This window comes from Leptomonas pyrrhocoris (genome assembly GCF_001293395.1).
Source record: "Leptomonas pyrrhocoris isolate H10 chromosome Unknown, whole genome shotgun sequence".
NCBI classification, from domain to species: Eukaryota; Euglenozoa; class Kinetoplastea; order Trypanosomatida; family Trypanosomatidae; genus Leptomonas; species Leptomonas pyrrhocoris.
In genome coordinates, this window is record NW_015438381.1 from 321,732 (window position 1) to 335,393 (window position 13,662).

Here is a 13,662-nt window from a genome sequence, read left to right on the forward strand (position 1 = left end):
GGAAAAAGATAACCGCTCGTACAACGCTCTGTCTTGCCTGATAAGAAGGTGCCGTCGTGCCATCAGAGGAGAAAACATGAGAGCAATACATCATCAGTTCTACCAAGACTTCAAACAGCAGCAGCAGCAGCAACAAAACATACGCAAACTCGAAGGAGTAACTGCAAGAGGTGATGAGAGTTGCACAACAAACACCTAAACGTTTGTCTTCTCAAACACGCCCTACTCCTCATCGCCGCTGCCTCCCTCGCCGCCACTCAGCGACAGGTCCAGCACGTAGTCGTTCGCCGAGCACGGCACGTTCACACTAGCTTCCCCGCCACCGACATAGCTCATTCCGCCCATCTCCCCAGCCCCTCCATTTCCTGATTGCATGGCGAAGTACGAGACGTAGCCTGCCGCCTGTGGCGCCGCGTTGGGAGAGGAGGAGGCAAAGGCGCTGCTGCCGTAGCTAGAGTTGTAGTGCCCGACCGGGTGCACGTTCCCCGAGGCGGAGTTCGCCGCTTCCATAGGCGGCGTGCTGCCCACCCGTCCTCGAAACGGAGAGCTTTCAGAGGAGGTGGCGGGCGCCGCACGGCTGCGACTGTTTGCGTGCATCGAGGCACGTGCGCTGATCGTGCTCTGCGAGAGCTGGGAGTAGATCATCTGCACCTCGCCCATCATATGCGTCATCCACTCCACATCCCACGAAACGGGGTGGTCGAGGATGTCGGCGGCCGTCATCCGCTTTGACGGGTCGCGGTGGAACAAGTTCTCAAACAACTCCACCAGGGAGGCCGGCAGCAAGGCAGGGAACTCGCCCAGCACATCAATGCTCGTGGTGCTAATACACATGACACTGCGCTGGCGGTTCTTGGAGTCCGCCCGCTCCACCTCCGCAATGGCGCGGCGGCGCTCGTGCGCGGCTTCGTCCACGAGGTCGGAGCTGGCCGAGCGACTTGCCTGACTCATCGCGGGGGACGTGGTGCTGGAGTTGTGAGTGGGCCAAACGCCGACACCAGCAGCATCAGCCGTAGTGCCAGCCGTAGTGGTGGCGATGGCCGCTGCCAACGACGACGGTGGCGGCGTGCCCTGCCGCTCCGCCATCTCGTTCGCCAGCGCGCGCCTCAACGCCGCTAAGACGCGGATGGTCGTCGACTCCGTGTAGTGGTTCTCGTACTTCGACGACAGCCGATTCGAGCAGGTGAGGGGCAGGGAGCCGTTGATCGGGATAGAGCGGTAGAGCTCGTTCAGCGCCGGCATGTGCAGCCCGCTGAGGTGACCGAGGTGGATGCCCATAATGCTCGCGATCAGGCACCCAAAGGACCAGAGATCGCAGGCCTCCGTGTAGGGCTCGCCTAACACCATCTCCGGCGCCATGTAGCTCATCGTGCCCTTCATGTTTCGCAGCTTGCGCGACTCGTTCATCTTCACCGCGGACCCAAAATCGCCCAGCTTCGCCATACCGTTCGAGAAGAGAATGTTGGCCGGCTTGATGTCGCGGTGAATAATGCCGCGGCTATGCAGGTATACGAGCGCACTCGCGATGTCGTGCACTATCATGACGGCGTCCTGTGGGCGGGTCAGCGCTGGCCCAGAGAACGAATCGTTGTTGTTGTTGCTGCTGTGCCCATCGTCGTCGGCGACGTTAGCGCCACTGCGGCTGGTGCTGCCACCGTTCATCTTGTTGTTGATGTTCGCCATTACGCTGCTCTCGTACCCTCGCGGCAGCCTGTCTGGGGAGCCGAAGTTCGACTGACCGTAGCGGTACTGTTGGCGCTGATCGGCGCCTGGAATGGCGGTGGACGGCTCGAGAAGGTGATCGGCCAGGTTGCTGTCACACAGCTCCATAAAGATCGAGTACGCGTTATCTTCCAGCTGGGTGTGCGATAAGGACACGATGTTTGGGTGATCGAGCGCGCGTAGGATGTTCACCTCACGGTTGATCAGCTCGAGCTGGCGCAGCTTCATACTCTTCAGGAAGATGCGCTTCATCGCGAGCTTGCCTTGCGAGACATACATCAGCACCTCGAAGACATCTCCAAAGGCACCGCTGCCGATGTGGCTGACGATCTGGTACGTCTGGTGCATGTGCACCTCCATCATCGACAGCAGCAAGCGTCGACGCCGGATGAGCTGCTGCACCTCCCCCAGCACGTTGCGGGTCAACAGCCCAGTGAGAAGGTCCTCGGCGTGCACGACGACGGTGGTGTCCGTCATTACGTTTTCAACGTTCATCGTCGGCGTTTGCACGCCAGGCTTGATGGAAATGAAGTACACCACCACCGTTTTGTCGACCGCGTGGTGCGCCAGCATGTCGTGGATCTCCGCGGTCACCAGGTAGTCGACCCACTCCACGATCAGCACGTCGAACGGCTGCAGCCCAGCACGTGCGTATCGCAGCATCTTGAGCGGGCTGGTCACGAAGGTGGTGCAGTGCCCGTAGAGACCGAGCACCTCCTCCATCTCGGGGTACATGCGCGAGGTGTACACGAGAATGTGGAGGTTGTGGCGCATTAGCTGCTCTGCCGCCTCCGCCTCCGCGGTGCGTAGTACCTTCTGTGAGTCTTTGAGGAACTCCTCATCCTTACGCCTCGACCACTCCGAGTCCTGCGTCTCGTTCACCGATGGACTCCTGCTGCTGTGACGATGGTGAAAGCTGCGGCTGCTGGTGTCGCCGCCGCCGCCCACGTTCGGCACAAGTGTGGTCAGCTTCTCACTGCCGTGGCCGGCGTTGCTGTCCGTCGTCGCCGCCGCTGAGTCCGCGAAGTACGACTGGAAGGCACTGCTGTTGTTATTATTATTATGATTACTGCTACTCGTGGCGCTGCCCGCCTCTGCGCGGTGCGGCAGCGAGGACGCATTCGCTGCCAAGGTGGTCGTGAAGGAGCGCCTGGGCGATGCGTGCGCAAAAGGCGGAGAGGAGGCACTGCTCTCGATGCCCGGCGGTGCCTTCGCGCGAGCATCACGCATCCGATCCGCTACGTGCCGGCGGAGGTCCGCCAGCCGCTGTGGGTGACTGGCGAGTCCAAAGATGTCCATAAAGCTCTCCGCGAAGGAGTCGTTCGCCTCGTCCCCCGTCACCGCCGGGACTTGACGCGTGTCTTCGAAAGAGGTGCTAGCGCTGGCGGGAAAGCTGATCACGTTGCTGCCGACACCACTGAGGCTGCCGTGGCGACCGGCTGCAGCAGCCATCGCCGACGGCCGCGACGGCATCGGCCCTGTTACCTCGTTCACTGGTGTCGTCGCGGCGGTGAGGAGGATGTTCACTGAGGCAAAGGAGTCATCAACCGGGGCAGCAAAGGCGGCGGTGACGGTGTTCGCGGTGGACTTGGGCGAGGTGGACCGGGGCGAGTGCGAGGTGGAGAGGTCAGATGCCTGCGCAGGGATCGCCGGCGCTGCTGCGATGGCTGCCGCCGTGGTCTGTACCAACCGCGGTGCAGCATCGTCCGGCTCTGGCTCGAGCGGGTTGGTGCGCCGCGCGCTTGGCGAGTTCAACGAGGAGCCGTCGCCCACTGCCGCGGTCGGCGTCAACCCCGCCTGGGCATGGTCCGTGCTGTTCACGTCTGCGCCCCCCTCCTCCTTGCGACTCCCCCTCGCGCTGCTCTTGTTGTCGCTGTCGAGCGTCACCTCCTTCATCAACGCCGTGCTGAACCCGCCGAGCGCTGCGGCGGCGCTGTTCGACAGCGTGTAGCCCAGCAGCTCCGTCCCACCGGACTTCTGCGTGCGGACGCTGACCATGCCCTGCGTGTTGGAGGTCGTGCTGGTCGGGGAGGCGCATGGATCGACGTGCGCGTTGGCGGGGTTCGTCTGGCGCTCGCAGATGGAGACGGGATGCGGCAGCAGCGGCGGCGGAGACGCGGAGAGGTGTTGCGGGGCGGAGGCCGACCGCTCGCTTCGCTCGCTGGCGCTGTAGGCGGACAGCGATGCCGCTGGCGGTTTCCCCGGGGCGACCAGCGTGAGTGTGGTGCTCTGCTCATTGGACTGCACAAGCCAGTCCCCGTCGTGGGGCAGACCTTCCGGTAAGAAAGAGATCCGCGCTGCCTGTTCAGACCTCCCTCTATCGACTGCTGTCGTCGTACGGGACGACGGGCGAAGCTGGTTTGAGGCTGCGTCGATGGCGTCCTGCTCGCGATCCATCAAGGGAGAGGCGCTCACAGCTTGGGTCCTGTGCGCCAGATCTACACCACCTTTTTCTGCAGCTACCTTCATCTTTTGCTGCCGCTGCTGCTGCTGCGGCTCGTGCGTCGTGTGTTGGATTTTGCTGGACCAATCGGTGATGGGTGAATCGCTTTGGTCCGGCACCGGCGCGGCAGCGGCGACGACGACAGCTGCGGGGGCTGCTGCCACCGCCGCTGCCGCCATCGAGGGCTCTTTCAGAAACGTAGACAGCGTCGCATTCGTTGGCTTGGTTTTCGTCACACCGCCGCTGCAGGTAGTGCTGGCGTTGATCGAGGCGTGCGGGGACTTGGTGGTGGTGGTGCCCGTTAACATCGGCAGTGCCGCCGCCGCCGCTGTGTCTGTCTCACCCACCGCAATGCCGTCTTCGACAGGAGCAACATCATCGTCGCTCTTGTCGCTGCGATTGGCGGCCGCCGCTGCGTCCTCGGCGGCTTTGTGGTTGGGGACTTCCTCTTTGCGACTGGCATCCGCAGCCGCCGTGGTCGGCAGCAACGGTCGCCGTTTCTGCTTGTCTGCCAGCGCAGTGGGGACTCGCCGTGCCTCGCGCGGCGGCATCACAACCGAGACGACGCTGCCCTTTTCAATCACGGTGCTCCGCGCCGTCGACGGGCCCTGTGGCTGTTGTTGTTGTTGCAGTAGTTGTGCTGACGGCTGCGGATGACGTGGGCTCTGCGGTTCCTCGCCCGTCGCCTCGCGTATCGGCGATTGGTGAGGCTGGTGGTCCGGCGTAAACATCGAAACGCACGACGCTGCGTTCGAGTCTGGAATCGCGCCGGAAGAGGACTTGTGCGACGACGCCGTGCGAAGGGAGGTGTCGCCCGCCTTCCCGCCTAGGTCTTCCATCTCAGGCGTGTACTCCATCGCAATCGTCGAAGGCCTGGTCCTGATGGGCTGTGAGGAGGAGGGGACAATGGCACTCACCACAGTCTTTCCAAGGACGGCGCCGTTCTCACGTGAGGAGGGAGCAGACGAAGCGGGCACCTCCGCGTCCGACTCCGGCGGTGACAGAGACACAGGCGACAGGTTTGTTGCGGCAGTCCTCTCCTGCTTCTTTTGCTTCGTCTGCGCTGCGGTGCCGTGCTCCTCGCTGCGGTGGCCGCTGGCTGTCCTGGCCAGCTCCTTTTTCTTGCGCTGGTGCGCGGATGGCGTCGGTGTGTCCACCGCGGCGGCTGCGGCTGCGTCATCGCCGTTGAAGGGCGGCAGCACCGTGCTCTTTTCGCCGGCCGCCTTCATGTAGTTGCCCGCCGCAAGGTCGTACTGCAGCGGGATGATGGGCGGGGACGGCTGCTCGGCGGCGGCCGCCGCCTCCTCCGTGACCATGTTTACCAAGTTGACGCCGAAGACCGACACGCCGCGGTAGGAGGACAGCTGCACGTTGCCGAGTTGACTCAGCAGCTCCAGGCGATAGGGCGTGATAAACGGGATGCACACCTGCGCCTCGTGCGTGAGGACGGAGACGTTGATGTCGCCGTCACACATGGCAAGGTCCTGCTGCGTGTCCGCGGAAAGGTAATCGGACTTGGGCACCCACTCTCGCGGAGGGAAGCTGTGAGAATGCTGTGGTAGAGGCGAGGTGGTTTGCGCCGGTGGGCTGTCCGGCTGTGGGTGCTGCGTACCGGCCCACTGCGCCGACCACGAGGAGGCGCTCTTGCTCGAGCGGGTGCGGCTGCTGCTGTCGTTGGGCGTGCTGGAGCTTTTGTGTGTCGTGGGACTCCCTTCGTCCAGCTCGTGCGAAGGTGGCGTCAGGGAGTCCATCAGCGCTGCTTCTGTTGCTGCTCCAGTGGCGTCGTTGGCGTCAGCGATGGATGCTGTGGCAGTCGTCGTGACGGTCGACGTGTTGATGTCGCTGCTGTGGATAATGGTGGGGTGTGATGGCAAAGACCTCGCCCGTCCAGACGTCGGTGTGTGCGTGCCACTTCGCGCGAAGCTGTTCGAGCGGGAGACGTTGCGACTGCTGCCCATCACCCGTGCCGCTGCCTCGCCAATGAGCTCCATCGCGCTCTTCGCTGGACGCCCCCCCGTTAGGGGTAGCGGGGTCGTCGGCTCGGTTGGTTCTTGCGGCGGAATCGTCCACGGGGCTGACGCGCCAACTTGCCTGCCCCCCTCCATCATGAAAACACGGCTGCTTCCCCGCTCCGTGCGGTACTCGTGCGAGTGGGAGCGTCGGGTGTCGCGCCGCGGGCTGTGCCAGCGCTCGCCAGTTTGGCTGCTGCTGCTGCTGCGGCGGAAGGCGTTGATATCGACAACGAGGCCAACAGGCGGGGTGGAGGGAGGCGCCAGTTCCTTTGCTGCGGACGGCGACGTCTTCGCATTGCCGGTGCCTGTGCCGCGTGGCACCGTCGCTGCACTCGCTGCCGGTGAGGCGGACGCTTCCCCACTCCCGCGTGACTCCGACATGTTGAAGGTCGACGATTCTCGCTTGAACGGGGGGTCCACCAGGCGCGACATCACAAAACTGCCGGCACGCAACGCGGTGCGGGAGGACATGGCCATGTCATGCTCGTGCAGCTCATTCAGGTGTGCGCTGATGCTGATGCTGTTGCTTCCGCTGCCTTGCACGGATGGTGTGCTCTCAGAGAAGGTCGGATATGTCTGCCGCGACTCCTCCTCGGAGTAGAAGGTGTCCATCTTGGCCAGTCGGCGCTTGAGCAGCGCAGTTAAGTGCTCACCGGACGGCTGCGTTCTTGCCCAGGTGACGCCGGCGGTGGAGACGGACTTCGCGGACGTGGGTGTAGAAAGGCGGGCTGCCCTTGCTGCTGGTGTCGCCCCGGCAATGCTCGGCGTTGTGGGCATCGACGAGACCTCAAAGCTGCGGACGTCGTCGTGGCTCGCGTCATCGAGTCTGTCCACCGGAATCATATCCACCACCAGCTGCGTCTTGGCCCGAACGTTCAGAATGCAGGCCACCTGCAGCACCCCTTGACTCTGCTGAAAGCGGAGGACTTGCTGCACAAACATCATCAAGGCCACAGAGTTGAAGATAAGTGTCCCGGGCAGGCGGGTCGAGGTCACCACACGCATTACATTCCGTTGCGAGCGGATGCGGTTGGCCAGCTTCCTCGCCTCGATCTGATCCACCTCGTTACTGCGCTGCCACGTCATGGCGGCGGTGCTGCCGAGCAGCTGGGACGTGCTGCGACCGCTGCCCCAATCGGCGCTGTACGTGACGCGGTTCGGTGCCAGCAAGTGCCGCATCACGCCGCTGTTGCTGCCGGCGTTCGTGGAGTGCGGCAGGCTGGCCGGGGCCTCGGTCGCGGTGGTGGGCGCGGAGCCAGCCATCAATCCCCGAGAGCCGCGACGCTGCCACTGTGCTGACCGCGTCCCCGGCGTGCCAAGATAATGGATCATCGACGTGGTGTGCTGTTGTTGTTGCCGCTGAAGATGTTGCCGCTGAGGAGACGAGCTGTTGACCGAGGCGACCGGAGAGGCGGCGGAGCCGGATGAGGTACCCGTGCTGTTGCACTCGTAGGAGCGCTGCTGGATTGCCTCGCGCACCTGCTGCGCCAGCTGCGCGACACCTTCCACGTTGCGCACCTCCTGAATAGAGCGCCACGGGGCGCCAACGGGCTTTGTAGCCAGGAAGGGCTGCGCGGTGGTGGTGGTGGTGGTCGTCGTCATCGTCAGCATCAGCTGGCCAGATCGGAGGGAATGAGAGTGTTCTGAGGGCGAGGTCTGATTTGAATGCGGTAGGTTGAGGCTCCCAGCCGAGTTCGGGAGGCTGGCAGGGTGGACGCTCAGCGGGACGGATCCGGCGCTGCTGGGCGGCGTCAGCCCGGCGTAAAACGGGTTCGCCGACGGGGCCAGGGGATGGGAGCTGCTCATGTGCCCGAGACGGGACCGCAGTGCCAGCGCGCTGTGCTCTGTCATGTCGCCCGCGCTGAAGGCGCGCAACGTCGGTGACTGCTGACGTTGACGCAGCGCCGGGGTGCTCTGCACCGCGCTCATCGGGCTCGTGCGGGAGCCAAAGGTGGGTGTGGAGGTCGCTGCTGTTGCCGCCGCCCCGGTGGCCGCATTTAACGCCTCAGGGACGAAGTCGGACGAGGTCCGCGCGGGTTTGGCGAGGTCCGCCTGGAAAGAAGTGTAGCTGAGCTCAAATAGGCTGCTCTGCTGGCCGCCATCCTTAGCCGCGGCCGTGTGCGCTGCCCGGGCAGCATCGCTGCGGATAGTGTTAGAGTCGTTCGCGCTGCTCGCGCTCCAGTCTGTGCTGGAGCGTGGGGAGCAGTTCTGCAGCTCGAGCAATGGGGTGTTCTCTACCGTGTCTCCGCCGTGCAGGAGCTTCGTGGTAGACACGTCGGAGTCGCTGTGGCGGAACGTCCGACGCTGTCGCATGTGCCGGCTTGTGCGCCTCCACGTAGGAACCGGGGCGTCGACGTCGTCATGCAGCTTCTCGCCGAGCAAAGGAGCGGAGCTGCTGCGGTGGCGTGGTGGAGACGGGGAGCTGCGAGCTGCCACCGCCGTCGGCGCCGCGTCCATCGAGGTGTGGTGTGGTGGAAGGGTGTAGATCCCCGTCACGCGCCGCGGCAGCGAGCCGGTGCGTGCAGAGGAGTCCCTCGTCGCCGTCTGCGTCTTCGCCAGTTCCTCCTCCTTCGTTTCTTCCCCCACGTCCGGCTTTGGCACCGGTGGGCGCGTCAGCACCTGCGGCTTCAGACCCGTTTCAACGCGCTGGAGGAGGTACAGCACGAGATACCGGGCGGGCAGCTGGTGATGGGCGAGCGGCGCCGACGCCCTCTCTGCCACCGTTGGGTGAGGCGGTTTGACCTCAGGTTTGACGGAGAATGCGAAGGTGCGGAGGTCGTTGCTCACCTTCGGGTGCTGCTGCTGCTGCTGGTCTGCTTTGTTGGCCGGGTCAGTTACTGTGGCGGCCTTTGAGAAGCTCCTCGTGTCCTTCACGCTCGGGCCTGACGGCTGCTGTGCGAGAGCGGCCACAACAGCGAAAGGTGGTGGTGTAGAAGGGGCGAGGGCAGCGGCAGTAGGATGCGGCGCCGGGTGTGACGGATTCTTCCACTTCGTGAGGGAGTCGAAGAGGCGGAGGTACGGGTTGTGCTGCGCCGCCAACGCCGCCGGGCCTGCGTTTGCCTCCTTCGTTGTCGTCGTCGTCGTCGCGGACAGCTCGACCTGGTCCGAGGAGACGGCTAGCGCCGCGTAGTAAGACGCCGTGCGCTCCGCGTACAAGAACACGTAGCTGTCGTACCGTGGCGCAAACAACTCATCAAAGTTGTGCACCTCTCGCAGCTTTGACGGGTGCGGAAACGTCGCAGCGGAGTTGGTGCTCGGTTCTTTTCCCGCCGCCTCCGCCGCCGCGGTAACATCTTTCGGCTTGCCCTCCAAGGTGACACGTGGCCGGTCTGTGTGTCGCAGCAGTTCGTCTAGCGGGGTCGACAGCGCTGCCTGGTCTGTTAGCGGACGTTGCGCCGTCGTTGGCGCTGTCGTTGCTTTCGCGGCGGTGGTGCGGCGGCTGCGGGACGCCGCCGTCGTGGTCGTCGGTGCAGCGACCTCCGGATCACTCGCGTTGCTGCTGTTCGTGTCAACGCCCTCATTGCTCAACGGGCAGTCCGGCTTCCGTGGCTGCTGCTGCTGCTGCCTCAGTGCGCTGTTGTCCGGCGTGTAGACAAAGCAACGAAAGATGTCGTCGAACTCCCTCGACACCACGTCCTCCAGCTTGTGGTAACCTAAGAGGCCGAGCGCTGTGTCGTTGGCGTACAGCAACGGCCACGGGTTGATCAGCTGCGCCGCCGACTCGCTAAAGTGCGTAAGAGAGGGCATGAAGGCGTTGCTGTTCACCTCCGCTGCGACGGAGTCCAAGACGGGGGTGATGGGTGAGCGATGACCCATCTCCGTGTTCGCAACGGACGGCGGTGGCTTCGAGCCGAGGGTGGACATGACACCGAAGTCGCCGGCCATGAGCGTGGCATCACGCTGGCGCTCCTTACCCACACCACGTGCCCTCGCCTGATCGTCATCGATATCCACGCCGTCGTACTCCGTAATGCTGCCAAGTAACGCCCCAGAGTGGGTGTGGGGCGAGCCAGATCGATCCGACGCCACCGACACCGGCAGCGTGGCGAAATTCGAGGAGATGTTGTTGCTATTGGTGCTGTGGTTGTTGTTGTCCGGGTTGTTGTGGCTGCTGTTGACGTTGGTGCGGTCCAGCACGGCTGCTAACGTGTGCGAGGTCATGGCGTGGAGCACCCCAGGTGCGGGCTCACACGCCGAGGAGGACGTGTTCGTCGGCGCCGCGGTTAAACCCGGGGAGGAGGCAGAAGAGCTGCTGCTGTGGTTGCCCCACGATGCCGCCAACGCCGTCCAGGCCGCTGCGGCGTGCGCTCTGGTGTTGCCAATCACCACCACCGGGCACATCACCTCGGACAGGCGACAATGACGCAGGGCTTGCACCATGAACAGCAGCGATGGATTTAGCTCGGCGAGAAGGTCAGCCGCACCCTGCTGCTGCTGCTGCTGAAGCAGGTGTTTATGGGACGAGGAGCGGGAGGAGATAGGATGCGGCGACAACGGCGTGCACAGCAAAGCGTGGCGATCGGAGGACTGCGGTTGGGTGCGGGGGTGCGCAGGTGAGGGTGGTCCTCCAGTGAGGGAGGAGGTTGAGCCCGTTTCGGACCGCGGCGGCACAGCGTTGCCGGCGACGCGTGCGGCATGGAGCATCTCCAGCGAGCGCGCGGTTGGGGTGGACGCATTTTTCGTCGCCAGCGCCGCCAGCGTCGCGCTGCCGTTGGCGGAAAGCGATGACACGCTGCAGCAGGGATGCGCATCTCCCGTCACGCGCTGACTGCCGTCCGAGCCGAGCGAGGAGAGGACAGGCTGGTAAAGGATGGTGGGGCTTCTCGACATGGAGGAGTGGTGCGGGGAGCTGAGGGAGGAGGAGAGGGAGCTGGAGGACTCCCCCCGCACATCGGAGGGCTGCTGCTGCGCCGCAACGGCCGCGAGGGTCATGGGAACTGCCTCCGCTGAATGCGCTGCGGCTACGGCTGCCGCCAGTGGCGTAATAAGGTCGAGTCCGAAGCCCTGCGCGTTCCCGACGTGCGCCGACCACGCCGCAGTCTGCGTCCCCGTGGCTGCGGAGACGCCTCGTGGAAAGTCCGGCACCGGCACCGCTACGTTGGCGGTGGTGGGCCATATTCTCGTGGTGACGTGTTCGAGCACCGCGTCCGCTGGAGGTGCGGCATTGCTTGTGGGAGGGGCGCTGTCGCTGCCGTTGTGGACGTTGCTGTTGCTGCTGCTGTTGCTGTTGCTTGCGCCTCCGGTGACAGAAGGAAGAGCATCTGCGCTGACGGAGCTTGCGGGGCCATGTGCTGAGAAAAGCGCCGTTTGGTTGTGGTAAGAGGGTGGCGAGTCCGTCATTTTTCCTTTAAAATGTATTTACCAAAAAAACAACAATAATAACACTAAGAGAACCAGAGGAGAGGTATGTATAACGCGCAAAGCAATGAAGAAGAAAAAAGAAATTGCAGAAAGCAGGTAGAATTCTGCAGAGGTCCGCTTTTGCGGTTGAACGCAGGAGTTAAGGGGAGGTGAGCACACTTATGTAAGTGTGCAGGAATAACTAATTAAAATGACAAAAGAGGGAGAGAGACGGGTCGCTCTTGTTGCTGTTGTCTCTCGGTATTTGCGCAGGTGGTGGGTGTGTATGGATCGATGCCCCCGAGGCGTCAACACGAGTCTGCGGAGCGCGAGGGACGACAGTAATAAATAAATACAAGAAGGAAAGAAGAAAACAAAAAACTGCTGGAGCCTGTATGGATGTCGCAAAAATGAAAAGAAAATATAATAAGAGAGAAAAGTAGAAACAGCAAAAAAACGGAATGTTGAGACCAAGAACGACTTCAATGATTGCAGTAGAAGATAATATGATAGAGAGAGAGAAGAGAGAGGAGATGGGCCAGAGATGCGATGCCGCACCGATGTAGAAATAAATGTAGAAGCTTATTTATGGCAGAAAAAAGAAAGAAAAATATTGAGAAAGATGAAAAAGTAATTGAATTGGCTAGAATTTCCAATAGAAAAAAAACACCCACCACAACTGGAAAGAAAACAAAAAAAAATAGCACGACCGTCAACTGCACAAACGATCGGCTGGCGGAGAAGGACGACAACAACAACGTGAGTAAAGAACTGAACAACAAAGAAAAAAAACGCCGTCCCCGCGTACGACAACCTAAAAAAAGAAGAAGAAAAGACGAAGGAGGTGCCGGTGTGCGCTACAACACCACACACGCATATATATATATGTTGGCAACTCTGCCGTCTTCCTTGGGTCAGCTCGCTGACTAGTCTACACACCGGAAACAAACAAAAGGAAATGAGCTCAACAACAGCAATTGGTTATTCCTCTATGTACACTAAGCAAGAGAGAGAGGGGAGGGTGTGTGAGAAGATAAAAGAAGGAGGACCAACAAACCGTGCCCAGTTCAAAGGCGCAGAAGAGGGTTGCCAACAACAACAACAAGAAGAAAACAAACAAGAAATTTTAAAAGCAAAAACAAAAATGGCTGCCTAAACGGACGCCAGCACACGCCCACACAGCAGCAGCAGCAACACACAGAAACAAAAAAAGGACGCAAAGAGAACCCACAGCAAACGAAGAAAACCAACTCAAAGCGACTTCACGGGGGTACAACTCCGTTTCCCCTTTACTCCTTTCTTCTTCTTCGTGTTGTTGCTGCTGCTTGTTTTTTTTTTTTTAAGTGGGAGCGGAATAACGTTCCTGTCTCGAGAAAACGAACAAATTGGTAAAAGTCTTAAAAACAACAACAAAGCGATTTATAAATGAGATCACAGCAAACAGCCGACAAAGCAGGAGTAATCAGTAACACACAAACAAAAGGGCGAGAGCACACACCGTCAAGCTCGTAGAACAACAACAACAACAACAAAAGCGACGCTTTGGTATGCGGTGAACAACAGACGAACACAGACTGATGAGTGAGAATGCGTCGTGTAACGACCACAAGACACCCCCGCACACCTACACACACACACAGTCACTCAAGAGAGTCTAAAAACAATGTGTAGCCACACACCGCCGCCACCACCACTACACGCCACAACAATGGAAACAAGAATAAGGATATGCTTCTTGAAGTACAACCCACCGAGGTTTTCCCTTCTTCTTCCTCCTCCTCCACCACAATTTGTCGTCTTTCCCTTTGTGGCGTATTTTATGCTTCGTCCTTCGGACTGTCGGCAACACGCGCGGAAAGGGGGGAAAGAGAGAAAGAAAGGGATGAGTAGGAGATGTGCGTGCAGCTGCGGTGAGTATAAAACAAGAAAAAGGAAAATAAATGAAAGAAGTATGCGTAAAGCACTAGGAGGTGCACGAGGTGATGCTGGCACCTGATATACATGTGCATCCAGGGGAAGGAAGCACAGCAACCGCAAGAGTGAATAGGGAGACAGAGAACGAGCGAGAGAGAGATAGAGAGGTAGTTCACACACACACACACACACACACACACACACACACACACACGATGCATGAGATGACAC

The 13,662-nt window shown here is 61.1% G+C and overlaps 1 protein-coding gene across 1 annotated transcript; it reads right to left on the reverse strand.

The window, feature by feature from the left end:
* Window positions 1-222: 222 nt before the first annotated feature.
* On the reverse strand, window positions 223-11,517 carry ABB37_08597 (putative protein kinase; the record flags this gene model as incomplete). The annotated part of the gene is made up of 1 exon (XM_015807654.1): window positions 223-11,517. The coding sequence occupies one exon, from the start codon at window positions 11,515-11,517 to the stop codon at window positions 223-225; it is 11,295 nt and encodes a 3,764-aa protein (XP_015653736.1).
* Window positions 11,518-13,662: the final 2,145 nt, after the last annotated feature.